Source organism: Vanacampus margaritifer, chromosome 9 (genome assembly GCF_051991255.1).
Source record: "Vanacampus margaritifer isolate UIUO_Vmar chromosome 9, RoL_Vmar_1.0, whole genome shotgun sequence".
NCBI classification, from domain to species: Eukaryota; Metazoa; Chordata; class Actinopteri; order Syngnathiformes; family Syngnathidae; genus Vanacampus; species Vanacampus margaritifer.
Window position 1 is genome coordinate 15,652,178 of NC_135440.1, and position 15,110 is coordinate 15,667,287.

A 15,110-nucleotide genomic window follows, 5' to 3' on the forward strand; every position below is an offset into this window, starting at 1 on the left:
GCTGTTGACTGAAGATGACGTCACAGTTGCTCAGGGCTCAGGCAAGGACCAATCACAGCTCACCTGGTATCTGAAGCTGAGCTGTGATTGGTTGTTACCTGAGACCTCAGCGACTATGATGTCATTTTAACTTGACAAGAAGTGGCAAAATGGCCACCTTCTGATATTGATCAAAACGTCTGGATTTTGCTGCTTAACTCATATTCCACTAACGCAATATTAACCATAATACTGTATTTAGACTACTGGGGCTGCATAGAACATATTATTGTCAATAATTTTTTTGGGGGTTGACTTATTTAAATATTTTTGAATATATTTGCATGTGCGTTTGTATGTGTTGAAATACATGCAAGCGTACAGAAATATGAGAATCAAAATGATTAAGTAATGCTCTTGGTTTTAGATTTCAACATTCATCTAATTAAATTTACAACGTTATTCTGAAGACTTTCTCATAGCATTACAACTTTTTTTTTCTTGAATTTTCCCATTCTATATATTTTTAGTGTGGTTCTAATACTGCAAATAAAAACTTAAATACACCCTCTCATAATGTGGGCATGGTTACAATACGGGGCCGTATTTTCATGCCCAGTAACTGTGCCCATTGGTGGAATTTGCTTCCTTTTTGTATTTTGATGGGCACAGGTAAAACGTGACGTTGTGAAACGGAATGCAGCCGACTCCCGGCCAATTGAAGCGGCTCCCCTTATTACCTTGAAAATAAGCCCAAGTTGAGGCACACACATTGACATTGCGCAAGTAGAAATTGACTCTCGGGGGTCCGTGCAAGAGACTAGCGTACACAAAGTACGTTTATAAACGGCAAGATCTCCCCTTTGTTGATGATGTCATCAGCCATGCATATGAAGTGGGCCATGTAGACCGCCTTGTACCTCCAATCATGCATTCGTGTGTGACACAGACTTGAACCAGCACGAAAATGAAGATGCAGCCCTTTTTTACGCCAAGTCTAACAAAATGGGTCCCACAGTGTTGTTTGATGGCTTTTGACTGTACCAGCCACAAGTGTTGACACGCTTGCCATGCTATTAAATGAAAACGTTTGTCTAAACTTCTGACTATTGCAGCACAGCAGGGAACATGGGAGGCGGCCCAAGGGGTATTTTGAACCACTTTTGGGCTCAAGCTGGAACAAAAGCAAAGCAGGGGTAACTCTTTTCATGTCTTGAAGACAAAAATAGGTTTTTATATTCTATTAGGGGATTTCTTTTTTCACACACAGCAACCTGTATGGTTTGACTTAATATTTTAAAAACATTTTCTTTCTTGTTGTAATTAGACATACATTCCATTTCTACTGCTGAACTGAATCATATATTAGATTGTCTGTCAGGGATTACCATCTTCTGTTTGCTAAATGCTGGCAGCACAGTATTTGATTTAAAATGCAAGTCAAAGGAGTCAAAGAATGTGGCCGCCGGCCAGCCTCATGTATACGCCGCTGTTTTAAGCACGTTCTTCACAGTCGCTATTGTTATTTCATCTAGATGGATCGCATCAATTACTCGAATATCTTATTTAACTGTCAGAACTGCTGAGACTGTTACAGCTTGTTCTAATCGTGCTTTAGCATTTTCAATCACCGTATGTAGCACAGCACTTTATATGTGCAAACACATTTCATCCATCATGGGCTGGTTATGATGTGAGATGAAGAGGATTATGTAACTTTTCCATGCCTTTTCTGACACATTAATTCAGAGGACGACGTTCTGGCAGGCGGAATTTGCATCACAAAAGGTGCTCTTCATAATTCTGAAAATATATCCGTCACCCCAATAACCCTTATATAGCTCTCTGCGCTTCCTTCTAATCTGCGGGTAATCCTTTGTGCTTGCGCACATTATTTGCACCGTAACTGAGGGCAAATCACTTTTTTTTTTTATGCTAACAAGGATGAGATGTACTGACAAAACAGTTGGAAATTAGCAGCTGCGAGGTAGAAAAAAGGTGTTTTATTTTTATTTTTTTTTTGTTTTTTTAGAAGTGACAGGCTGTACATTTACACAGAGCATCGTTTTCTAAGAACGGGACCCAAAATGAGTCGGTGGTTATTCGGGATTTGTACCTATCACATTCGAACTGGTATGGTACCGATTCCTGGAAATTGATACTCAACTGTACCAATTTTCGGTGCGTTTGTGTTCGTGTTTATGGTAATATCAATTTATTTAATAATAAAATCAAATACATGTTCACAATTATTTTTCAATATATTATCATTAACAAATAACAAAACATTATGAGTTTAAAACAAATGAGCAAAAAAAGAATGAAGTAAAAATAAATAAATGTAAAACATTTTATAAATAATAAAATATATAGTATTGCAAAATAGAAATTGCAAAGATGGATGACGCTGGTGCTGCGTTCAAGTGCGCCATGAAAAATGGCCAACTCTACCACTCCCAGTCACAACTTACAATCGGATGTTTAGGCACCAAAACATAGTATCGTTTGATTCCACATGATCCGATACTTGGCAGTACCGACGCAAGTCAATCCATACCAAAAAAAAAAAGTATCAACTTCTGTACCCATCCCTAGTTATTATTGGATCGCCAATAATCAATGAGTAAAATGCTGTTTTATTAATCTTCAATCACACACTCTATTTTTCATTAAAGTGCATTTTCGTTTGTGTTCTTTGTCCTAAATCAATGTATGTTGTGTTCTTAATAGTTACTTGACATGTCGGCTACCGTATGTATAGATGTTACAGAAAAGCAAATACTGTACATAATATGTTTTTATAGGTTGAGGACGCTGGGGAGCTTCTGAGACTGTAAAGGAATACATTGACATTTATGAAGGTTTTCTACTTCCGTATTACAGCATTGACGGAGACTTCACAAGGAGCTTGGCACGATTCCTTACTAATGCAGGACATGATTGATCTGCGTACTTAATGCGATGGCTCTGCCTACTGTAAATTTGAATATATCTGTTGTTTTTTGTTCCCGAACTATCATGTGAACAGAAGAGGCTCAGCTTCTTTTCTGACAATGTCTTACAGTCCCAGGAGGCATCGCACCAGAGTCGCTCACCTTCACCCCACTGGATGACATGATCTTCCTGAAGTGGGAGGAGCCACTTGAGCCCAATGGTCTTATTACCCAGTATGAGGTGAGTATTGTAAAACAAGTGTCGGTGCAAACATCTGTTGTTGTTTTTTTTTCGATCACTTGATAAGCGTGTTACTAGATTTTTCTTGGTGCGTAAAATAAGAACGGCAGCAGCTGGCTGGCGTGTCCTTCAGGGTAAACCATGTCTGTGTGTTGTTTTTTTTTCAGTTCAACATTAGATGAACTTATTTTTACTAAGCTATTGGCTGGATGTAATCTGCAGAGAGCCAAATCCTTTTTTCCTTTGCTCTTCTGTTTTTGTTTCTGGAAGTGTTCACTGCAACGTCTTCCTTAGCCAGTATCTCTCTCACGCATACGGCTTCATTTAGACACTTACAATGCCTGACTGATCTTGCTGCAACCGGTGATGGAGACTTAGCTATTGTTGCACATTTTGCGTCTACAAGAATTCAACCTCTGCCATACTGCAAATGAGAGACAAAAACACCAGTTTCCCAACGCACACTAAATAAATACAGTGAAGGTGTCAAAGTCAATCACCCTGAACGACGCACAATTTGGAATTCAGCCTACAACTTTCAGGAAAAAAATAAGCAGCACCACAATAGGGTACTAGCGATTGAAAAGACGAGACAATCGAACATAAGTATAAAGTGATTTAAAACAAAAAGTGAACATTGCAGTGAAAAGTGCGATTTACACAATCAGTGATCGAGTTTGAAAGGGAAAAAAAAGATAACCGATCACCAATTCGATCAGAAGATGGAGCTATATATCTATTTAAAAATGTTTATATTTACTCAGCAGTTGACTGCCGCCATTTGTGGGCAATAGGGACTGGCCCAGTTTTTGACATTTAGAATTTAGAATTGACATTAGCTGAAATGCATGGATATATATTTTTTTTAATTCTTCAAAAAAAAAAGGATTAAAAAAAACATTAAATATAATGTAATGTCTTATTTCGTGCAGCCGTTGACGTTGATTGATCAATCGGGCAAATTAAGACACTACAGCCGATTACCTATTTTACAAAAAATACTCAATATGGTGTCAGGTTCAATTAACCTAAAACATTTAATAAACAACAGACATGGAAGGAAGACAAGAGATTTAGATTATTCTTTGCTCGCCAGGAGAACAGACAAAGATGTGCTCAGTCACTCTCCCGAGCCCTCTCTTTTTATTTTTTCACATGGCGTTCCAACAACAAACAAAACAGTCCTTATCTTGTGATAAGGACACAGTTCCTGTTCTGCAGCTGCAAAAGCACGAGTCATGCGTTGCAATACTATAGGAGTAAATATGGGATAACTTATGTACATTTATTCGAACATATCGTCTGATCACGATCTAGCCAATCACTAAGTCTAGTGGAAAGCATTATGCACGCTTTTGTCCTGGCTGGTCAGTTCGACATTGCTAAGAAAAAAAAAGAAAAAACGAGTGTAGACAAGATTGTAAGCTGCTTGTATGAGAGGAGACGTTCCTTTTTACACTCGTCAATTGTTGCCTAGAAGATCCTGTGAATGTCTGGCAAGCCTTCCCAGATGTACTTTGCCTCTTGCCCAAAGTCAGCTGAGATAAGCACGTGACCGTAATGGGGACACGTGGTATAAAAAAAAAAATGGATGGATGGATGTGCCGGTGTTAAAATAATATCTTCATTATCTCCTCTGTGATTCATCGTGCTTGTATAAAAAGCCAGATACTTTAATGCCTTCTCACCGACACTGTGCACTATATTATAAAATTAGTCTTGAAGCATAAACTACAGACAGCCTCATTAATAGATAATCCACGTGCATATGTTATGCTGTAGGCCATCTTGTTAGGCATAATATGGATGTAGTATTTACTTGTACAGGGCATCAGCGAGGCCTGCCAACCCTCGCTCGCAATGTCCCCTCAAAGATATGATTGCATAAGATTTGTGGTTTAACATATAAGTGAAGGCGGCTGTTGTCTGTGGATCTCCCACAGCTGACTGTAAATGCGTTATACAGAGCTATAGAAATTCTCTTTATTTTCTAAACCATTGTCTGCTCTGCCTGAGCCCATTGACAGTGTTACAAGCCTTCTTCAAGTTGTCATTGCTCAGCGCCAATTTTTTCTTCCAGCACCACGAAAAGCTCTTGTAGGAATAATCACTAAATCTGTGTCTTGAGTGTTATCGCGGGCTCACCACACACTTGAGCGATGCGACCGAAAGCAACTCAAGTGGATCGTTACGGGGGGGGGGGGGGAAATAGTTGGCAACACTTGCCGACGGGCTGCAACAAGGAAACTGCGATTGGGTTTTGAGGCTCCATGTACATTGAACTGTACTGTATTATTTGGTTAATGAGCCATAAAAACATAGCACGATTGTCTAGGAAGAAGCAGACGGCCACAAAGAAGAAAAAACGGGTGACAGAAGTTAATGTTTGGCCATTTTTGTACTTCTCTTAAAATTCTTTTGCAAATTCTTTTCTCTTCTTTTTCATCTTTTGGAACTTCTTTGGCCCAATGGTGGCTTACTGAACACTCATTTGCTCCCAAAAACCTATAAAACATTCTATTTTTAATATTCCAAAAACATACGTTATGCGTTGTTTTTTTATTTATTTATGTTTTTTTATGCTAGAGCATACAGAAGGCTTTGATGCAGTCTCTGACCTGATGAGAATGCATGAAACAATGGTAGTTATTACAAAAAAGGTCATCAGGTGGCAGCGGAGTATAAGAGATCAACCAGGGCCATGTTGCAACAAGCTCTTTTCCTCAGTGTTTTCAACAGGTTTGTGAATAATGATGAAACTTAGCTATATTCTAATGCTAATTGCTTCAAAACGGAAACAGATACAAATATACTTTTTTTTTCTCTGATGAAAGAAGAGACTGTAATCTTTCTTTTGGTAGGTTCCATGTTTTTATAGCAATAGAACACAATATTCTGTGGGCCTTGCAAAATCAGTCAAAATTAAGTAAAACAGCCGGGAGTGAAGGGGGTTGCTTCAGTTCGGCTGGGAGTGAATGAGTTAATAAATAAGCACGAAAAACTTTCAAAATGCTTTGTGTGGGGCCTAGTTCCAGAAAATGAATGATTGAGTGACATGGGCGGATGGATGAATTTGGTCCGGACAATTCTCAACTGTACGAAACCGAGCAGACGTCAGTGCAAAAACTGAGATAACATTTATACGAAAAATCGAATTGTTGAATGTGTTCACTACAGTTAAAGTACGTCAGGTCTGTGTATGTGCGTGTGTTCATTCCAGAGACTTCTTACAGCTCTTGATGTACTCTAAATGCTCATCCTTGTCAGATTGCTGCCATGTGATCTCATTTAGCAGGATATAATTGGTAATTCACTCGAGAGTGCTGTTGCAAGTGTGGCAAATAAGCCCTCCTAGAAACTTTGGAAAAGACAGCAATTTGGAGTTTTAAATGGATTTAATGACATAAAGACTGAATCTCTTGCAGTCCTTTTAAACTGTGATGTCTTTTGTCTGTGGCTCGCAGAAAGGAAGTATTTGAACTTTTTATTTGAACCATTATCAACGCCGATCGGCAGCTGGAGCGAGAAAATTTAATCATCAAGTTTTTCTGCTTTAAAAGCTATCGACACTCCCATCATTTGTCAAATGGTCTCACTTCTCGTTGGCCTGCAGATCAGTTACCAGAGCATTGAGTCGTCGGATCCCGGCATCAACGTCCCAGGACCAAGAAGAACTGTCTCCAAGCTAAAGAATGAGACATATCACATGTTCTCCAATCTTCACCCGGGAACAACCTACTTGATCTCTGTGCGAGCCCGTACAGGGAAAGGCTTCGGCCAGACAGCCCTCACTGAAATCACCACAAACATCTCGGGTATTGTTTTGCTCAAAGTTCCATCTGTACGTCAGTGTGGACCATCTGTCCACAAACACCATATGCTGATTTTTTGGGGGACTGGAATCACAAGCATCACTTTTGAGAAGTGTCTGGTTCCAAAATAGCTATAAAAAGAAAGACTTATGAACTAGAATGAAGGGTAATAAAAACAGTTCAAATTGCCAACTCTATATATAGACAATTAACAAAATGAATTAGTCATACAGTATGTTGTGGAAAAATACACACACACACACACATTGTAACACCACAATTGCAATTTATTATTATTATTTTTTTTAGGAAAAGTGTGACCAGTAACCATGTCTTGCTGTACTATTGTTTGTCATTGCAGAACACAGGTTCACCTCCAGACTCTGTGAAGGACCAAAAATGCCCAAATTAAAAATGAATGAATAAATAAATAAATGTCAAAATAAAAATGGATATAAAAATATACTTACAAAATTAAATACAAAAAATAAATATAAATGGAAATAAAAACAATAATATATATATATAATATATATAATAAATAAAGTTAAAAAAATAAAAAATATATATGAACGAGGATTCAAAAAATAAAAGTAAATGTGGGAATAAATACAAAAATAAATATATACATAGATTTAAATATCAATCAATATATAAAAAGGCTCTGCTCTCATATGTATTTCATGCTGCAGCCGCTGTCAGCAGGAAATCCTTCATGAAATGTTATTCAAATGAGGGGGCGGTCCATGGGTTGGACTCCGCTGTTGCAAACTGCCTTTCAATGGTTGAGTAAGCGAGTCAGCGAACAAGGAAGTCTCACCGGCTTGCATGGACAGCCCCAGCAATGGATGACTTTTCATGATGGATTTCAAGCTGACAGCGTCTGCAGCATCAAATAAATAAATCTGAGTCTTTTTATTTATGAATTGACATTTGATTATATTTATATATTTATTTTTGTATTTATTTCCACATTTATTTATTGTTATTTTTTATCTCATTTTTATTTTCAGATTTTTTTTTACTTGTATTTATTTATTTTGGTGTGTATATATTTTGTTGTAGTTTCTATTTCCATTTATATTTTTTTGTATTTAATTTTAGAATAATATTTTTTTGTGTCCATTTTTATTTTCTCTTTTATTTATTATTTTTAATTTTGTCATTTTTGGTCCTCCATAAGACTCCACCCACTGTGTGCTTTAATTCCGATTTCCTTTTGACCATTTTTTCCATAGCATCTCCCTGCAAAGTGCGAGGCTGTCATCTTGTTGTCCTTATGACATCAATTAACTTACGGACAAAAACATCACCAGGAGTACTTTGCTGAATGTTATTTATACTTAAGAAGTATGTTGCATATGTTCTTGGGAGCGGACGGTCACATCTGAGAGTCTCAGAGCTTATTAATGCTGATGGAAATCCAGCCTTGCTCTTTGTCTCTCCTTTTAATGGTGCATTTGTGCCTGTGTAGGGATTGCATTGCACCTCTTTGGTACGCAGGGAGCAGGCAGCCACTCCGACCGTGTCCCGCTCACACTGCCTAAATCTCTCTTCTGAGAGGTCGTTTGGTTTAATTATAGATTTAAGGCACAATCCCTGCCTACTGGCTGTTTGTCATAGAGAACTGTGGCACAAAGCCAGTTTTTAGAAAGTGCCCAAAAGTCTTTGCGGATCTTCCTCTTCTCTCTCTGCTGGCCCGCAGTGAATAATGTTTGCTTAAACTGAGCACTTGCATTTCTCAAATTGGTGCTGGCAGCCTGCAATTACTGAACACTTCAGCTACTATCTTCAAACTGTTGTGTCTACTTAGTATCAACACACATATACATTCAGACATGTGTATTCTACCTAGCAAGACCTCTTGCAAAGAAAATGTATGGCCAGCCCTTTTTAATACCCAAACTTAATTTATTTCAACCTTGGTGTTAGCCAGCCATTTTTAATATAGTAATCGTTTATTCTACATGAATAGTTTTCTCCCTCTTCCCTTGCTAATTGAGTGGTGATATTAAAGGGAAATGTGCTGCCACAACTCCAGGGAAGAGCATGACTTAAGCCAAATCCTTTTAAATGAAAAAACCCAATCAATTTAGCCTCAAGACCATGACTTTTAACTGGACCTGTAGCCAGGAAAACTTGATGAGGAGTTCAACCAATGTGCTGAATATGGGGATATGGACATTTATTATACAAGGTCTGCTAGCCTTTTTAGGCACACTGGTGTACCAGTTCTACATCCGACTCAACATATTAATGGCATAATAACTATGTAAACTTTATAACTTGGAATCTCTGACCTTGACTTGGAACGCTTTCAGTTTTCGAAGACTGGTCGATCTCAGATTTCTTTGTATTTAGAAAATAAAATGTCCGTCCCGTTGCAGAGCCAAATTGTGCTTTGTCAAAACTTTTAACTCTACAAGCTGCACATTTTTATTTTTATTTTGTTATTGATGTTGAGATGGTCGTTTTAACCATTCAGTCTTGACTATGTACCACTCTACTATGTCACGTTAAAGAAGCGCTAAGGAACTTTTCAATCTTAATAAAATATTTTAATAAATCTTCTGCTAAAACATCGACTTCCAACTAGTTGAATGGTACCTTTACCATGGCCTGAGGGGTGTCTTTATCATTTTTACTGGCACTAAGCAACTTTGAGGAGGGTGATAAAAAAAAATACAAATGTGCTAATAAGTCAATTTGAATGTCGACGCACGATTACTGCTAAAACAACTGAAAAGTTTTTTCTGATGAAACAAAAAAATAAAAAATAAAAAGGAAAAAGGGGCAAAGGAGCAACATTGGCCCGGATTTCACTCACTGGCGTGAGCTCAAAAACGGCCCTACTCGCTTGTCCTCATGGGACATGTGGTCTTCTTTCAGGCATAACATTACCGCTTTTGTCTATATGGCGCCGCCCATTAAAAAACATAAACCGAAAGTTCCTTAGTGTTGCTTTAAGTTAGATTTCTAACTAATATTTTGGTCATTAAGATGCTTACTCAGTCTCACAGTAATTCACTTGAGGGGTATTCAAGTTTAGAGGTTTCTGTTCTTATTTAAGCACTCACAGCACTGTATAAAAGTGTTTGTCAATTAGTTTTGTAGTGTTAGCAAGTCTACAATAACAGTAGATGGAGTTACCAATAGTTGTAAGAACTAGAGCAGAGACCTCATAGCATTATATTTGGATTTGATCTGTTTGCTAGTTATCAAGCTATTTGCTTTGCTTATTATGTTTGCGTGCAGCATAACATCTAAAAGCCGCTTCACCATGTTTGCTTTGAAATATGAGCTCCACTAACTGATCCAAGTCTGCAATTCTACTGGGTTTATATTCAATTAGCATTTCCTTAAGGTATTCAGGACCCGAACCATTGAGGGATTTATAAACCAGTAGCAGAATTTTAAAATGTATTTTACAGCTAACTGTGAGCCAGTGTAAATGTGTTTAGGACTGGAGTAATATGTTCCGATCTCTTTATTCTGATCACAACCCGAACTGCAGCGTTTTGATGCTCTTTTGAGAAGAAGACCATTAAAACAATCAAGCCTATTGGAGAGTCAATCAGCAGGCCAAGAAATTGAAATTTTCTTTCATCCCAGTTATTAATTGTTTTTATGCTTTTGCGCAGTACTTTACATAAGTCTGTTTTCAGCGCCTACGTTTGATTACGGAGACATACCATCCCCCTTGAGTGAGACCGAGAACACAATAACTGTAGTCCTCCGCCCCGCCCAAGGTAGAGGCGCACCTGTCAGGTGAGAAAACCACGTGGCGTTCTAGGATGGACTCTTGTTCTGTAGCAATATGCTAAATATGACGTTTTCATCTATTTGTGTCCAGCACATACCAGGTGGTGGTAGAGGAGGAGACGGTGAAAAAGGTGAAGCGGGAGCTGGGGCTTCAAGAGTGTTTCCCTCTGCCGATGTCCCACGGCGAGGCCTTGGCCCGGGGCACCCCGCACTACTATACCGCTGAGCTGCCACCCAGCAGCCTGCCAGAGGCCAGTCCCTTCACTGTGGGAGACAATCATACTTACAACGGCTACTGGAACACCCCTTTGGACCCACGCAAAAGCTACCTTGTCTACTTCCAGGCTATGAGCAACTTCAGAGGGGTAAGCGTTACTCGACCGCCACCAGTTGTGCAGGACGTCTGCCGTCACTTTGTCCAGTTGTCGGCTTCAGTAAACACAGTGAATCGCAGCCAACAGTGAGCGGCGTTAATGATTATCTGTTTATGCTAATGCTGCGTTATAACAGCTGGCATTGTCTGGGCTCACAACCCTTGAACAGAGCGTTGATGCTGTGAAAGGGTTGGTAGATGGCAACATTTTGGGCTTGCGGTCTAACTACTTGGGATATGATACATGATTATGACTTTGAGGCTCAGCTAAAACAAAACGTGCCCGAAATTGGGTTTTACTTGCATGCATTACTCTTGGCTAGAAAAGTTGTAATTACTGTGAGTCAACAGATACTCCTCATCGTCTGGCTTTTATTTGACATGTTTGCCTTGCTCCTATTTTCTTTTATTTGACCAAAATCCCATCATGCAATCATGCATATTTGTCCTTAATTTATCTTCTCTTTGCAAGCAGAAACATGGTTTTAGAAATTATTGGTTGAGAAGCACAATGTTGAGTTTCCATACCCCCTCACGACCCCTCATGATACCCACAGGGCATTACCTTTCCAAATTCGATTACACCAAGAGCCGCTACCAGGACAAAGCAATTACTTAGCGATAATTGGGCCTAGGTGCAGATGATCAGAAGTAGAGCGCCATTGCGTTATTATTTTCCATGCAAGGTTTCCATTATTTTCCTTTTTAGAACGTTGTGAGTGAATGACGTTTAGGTACAAAGTGGACCTTTCTGCAATACTTGTATTACAATACGTAGGGCTTAAGGATGTGATGGCACCTAGATTCTGTCTGTATTTACCCTTTGCCTTCCTCAAATATTTGAAGACTTGGTCAGAGGTGGCAAATCCAGGTCCAGAAAGTAAAAACCCTGCCACAATTTGGCTTTAGCCATTGAAACTAGCTAGCTAGCTAGTTCCCTTGCAGCAAATGAGCATCATGGGAGCTAGCTAGTGAGCTAGCTAGCTAGCACCTGGGGCTAAGGTCAAACTGTGACAGGGTTTTTACTTTCTGGACCTGGATTTGCCACCTCTGGACTTGGTAGGATATTATTCCTCTATCTGCCCATTTGTGTACAAATGTAATCACAACTTTGCCAAATATGGTCGCAAAAGTCCAAAAATGTTGAGTTTAAGATGATGTGAACAAAATAATTGAGCTGGAGGACAGACTGAAGGATACAATTCCAAGAAAACTACTTGTTTGGCGGAGGTAAGAAAGTAATTCAAACTCGATCCATTGTACAAGAAGTAATGTTTTGACAAATTAGACTGTTTATTTACTAAACAGGTTTGGGCAGGTCAAGTCCTGAGAATCGATTGGAACTGGGACAAACGTTCCGATTCTCCAGAAAGTGTTCAAATTACAAGATTTCTGTTCCCCATTTTAATATCTTGTCTACCGAGAGATGACGTTCCTTCCTGACTTGCCACCCAGTCCAGAAAAAAAAGTACTGTAGTACATTGCTGGCAAACGTCACGGAACGCGTCAAATGTTCAGTTGAGTCTTTGCTTTGGGCCGCAAACAAATGGTTGGCCATATTTTGGACACCCGTGATTTAAACTATGCAAACATTTTTGTCTGGAATCATGTTCAAAAGTTGCCCCACCCAATTGACACACATCTTTGAAACACATATTTTGCAGTTAGCATGCATATACTTTTCACACCCTAAAAACAGTTGGGTCAAATATAACCCAATTATGGATCAAAAATGGACCGATCCACTTTATGTGTCAATTTGACCCAACGTTCTGAGTTATTTTATACAAAATGACCCAATTTTTTGACCCAAGTAAAGGATCTGACCAATATTTAGAAAGACCAATTTATTGACTGTGCACTGTCTTGTCACTGTAGCTGGTTGATTATTTTAATACAAGGATGTTTCTGAGACGGGAGGGAGGCGGGAAGTGTGACCTCATCTCTATATGGTCCGTAGCTTTTGTGCTGCCTTTTTGCTATGGAGCTCCACGTATTATAAAGTTCCATGAACAGAGGTGGGTGGCTCATCCATTACCACAATCCAACGGAGAAACATAGTGGGGGAGTGCAGTGTGAGCATTTCATTTAACTAGTGTACTAAGCGTGGGCTTAAACAGGGTTTACTGGCGGATGGGATTAGGTTTTGTTTAGTCTGGCAGTGGCCCAGACTCCATGACCCACAATGAATACAGCACAGTTCCCCATCACACAGAAGACATACTCCTTCTGTTTTGTAAATCTTTGCGATCATCCATAAGATTCTACAGTAGTAGTTTCTGTTGAAACGGAATTATTAGAGCACAAATGAGAAATCTGATTGCTTCTCTTCCACTTGACAGTTGCTGTTTAGCTTAACAAGGCTCAATTTGCTATTAGCACTTTCCATTGGCAAACACACTACCAAGTACTATTTCTTTTACGTAAACAACTGCTGGTGCCTCACTGGGACATCATTATTAGAATATTTGAGAACACACGGCTAGAAAACGACCAAAATAAAGCCGCATGCTAATGCTAGCTTAGCCTGTGGTTGTGCCTTAGCACCGGATGCTGCACTATTGTAGGCCTACTCCTCGAAACTGCAACACATTAAGTGCAGGTGGAACTGTAGAGCTGCTAGTGTGCAGTGAAAATAGCTTTTGCACTAGAAATAGTCATCCTGAAGTGATAGTTTAAGTGTTTTTAATCAATATCATGAAAACATTGCCACATCAATGCATGCCCATAAGCCCACCTTTGATTTTCTTTAGAAAAATCTTCCATGCATTCCATATTGAAATCAATACGTGTTTGTGCTAAGAAAATTAATAGCTCACCTGCTGCCTCCAGTAAGAAAAAAAATAGAATCATAATAACATTCTTTAATTGAGTTTGATCCATTAAACCACAGTGCTGCTATCTAGTGGGATAAAAACAAGAGGATAAATAATTAGATGGAAAATTAATTTTTGGTGTGTGTGTGTGCTCTCGGTAATCATGTAGGTCATTTTGTACAAAACGGCTGCTGTTCTTTCGGAAGTGTTCACATTTTTTACAGTAGGCCTACTACTTGGATAAGAAACTTTTTCTGTGTGATGAAAGGACTATCTTGCGTCTTACCCCCTACAAGTTTAAAATGATGAAGAAATCAGCTGGAATATCTGCATCAGACCTCAAGAGAAATTCTATCGAGTATTGCAAATAAAGCTTTCCTCCCCGAGCCAAATTGACTATCACATTAATCAAGGTTTGCTGGGTTTGTGTGAGTCGTGACACCTTTAAGACATGCAAAATTACACCCGGTACTCTGCAACAGTGGCAGCAGTGTGAGTAGTTTGAACAGTATGGGGCCTCATAATATTTAGCGTTTAGCTCTTCTAATTATCTAGAGAGTGACTGTCAAGCCTGTGTAATTGCTTTGATTGATCTGTCAAAAGAGGCACTACAAAGTCTAAAGATTCAAGACTGAAGCTTTGCTGGCAAAGACAGCTTCTCAGGCTTCAAACACACACGCACACACACTGATATGTGCTGTGTGTTGGCATTCAAGGAGTGTGTTTAAAGGTGCCAGGACCCACCTGCCCCTGCGGCATTACTGGCACCGTGCACAATTAAATGAATGTGCGAAGTGTGAGCTTCCATGCCAAGCTTACCAATTAACTTGCTGCTAAGATGGGCAAGCAATAAAGCACATGCCGATGGTAGAAAGTCAACTTTGTTCTGGTTAAGCTATACAAATACAGTAGATGTAGAAAAGTAAATAGTGTTCCTCCACTACATTGTTTACATTTAAAGGGATACTTGACTCATTAAGCCATTTTCAACAGTAAGAAGATATTTTATTTATATTATTTTTCATGAACAATGAATGCCTTTAAAAACAACATTTTCCACTTTGACTGAATATGACATCGCTTGTGCTGAGGAAATGGGTATCGATCAGTCATGGCTCAGTTTGTTGACCAAACCCAGATAACAGGTGAGCTGTGATTGGCCGTTACCTATTTCCTTAGCACAGGTGATGTCAT

At 39.1% G+C, this 15,110-nt stretch overlaps 1 protein-coding gene across 4 annotated transcripts in view; it reads left to right on the plus strand.

Moving 5' to 3' along the window:
- Positions 1 to 15,110, plus strand: part of LOC144057359 (receptor-type tyrosine-protein phosphatase U) — a 222,660-nt gene that overhangs the window by 150,423 nt on the left and 57,127 nt on the right. For all 4 annotated transcript variants that reach the window (XM_077574819.1, XM_077574820.1, XM_077574821.1 and 1 more), the window contains exons 9-12: positions 3,044 to 3,153; positions 6,767 to 6,968; positions 10,631 to 10,733; positions 10,819 to 11,092. In XM_077574819.1, coding sequence (XP_077430945.1) covers positions 3,044 to 3,153; positions 6,767 to 6,968; positions 10,631 to 10,733; positions 10,819 to 11,092 — 689 coding nt within the window. The remainder of the gene's footprint in view (positions 1 to 3,043; positions 3,154 to 6,766; positions 6,969 to 10,630; positions 10,734 to 10,818; positions 11,093 to 15,110) is intronic.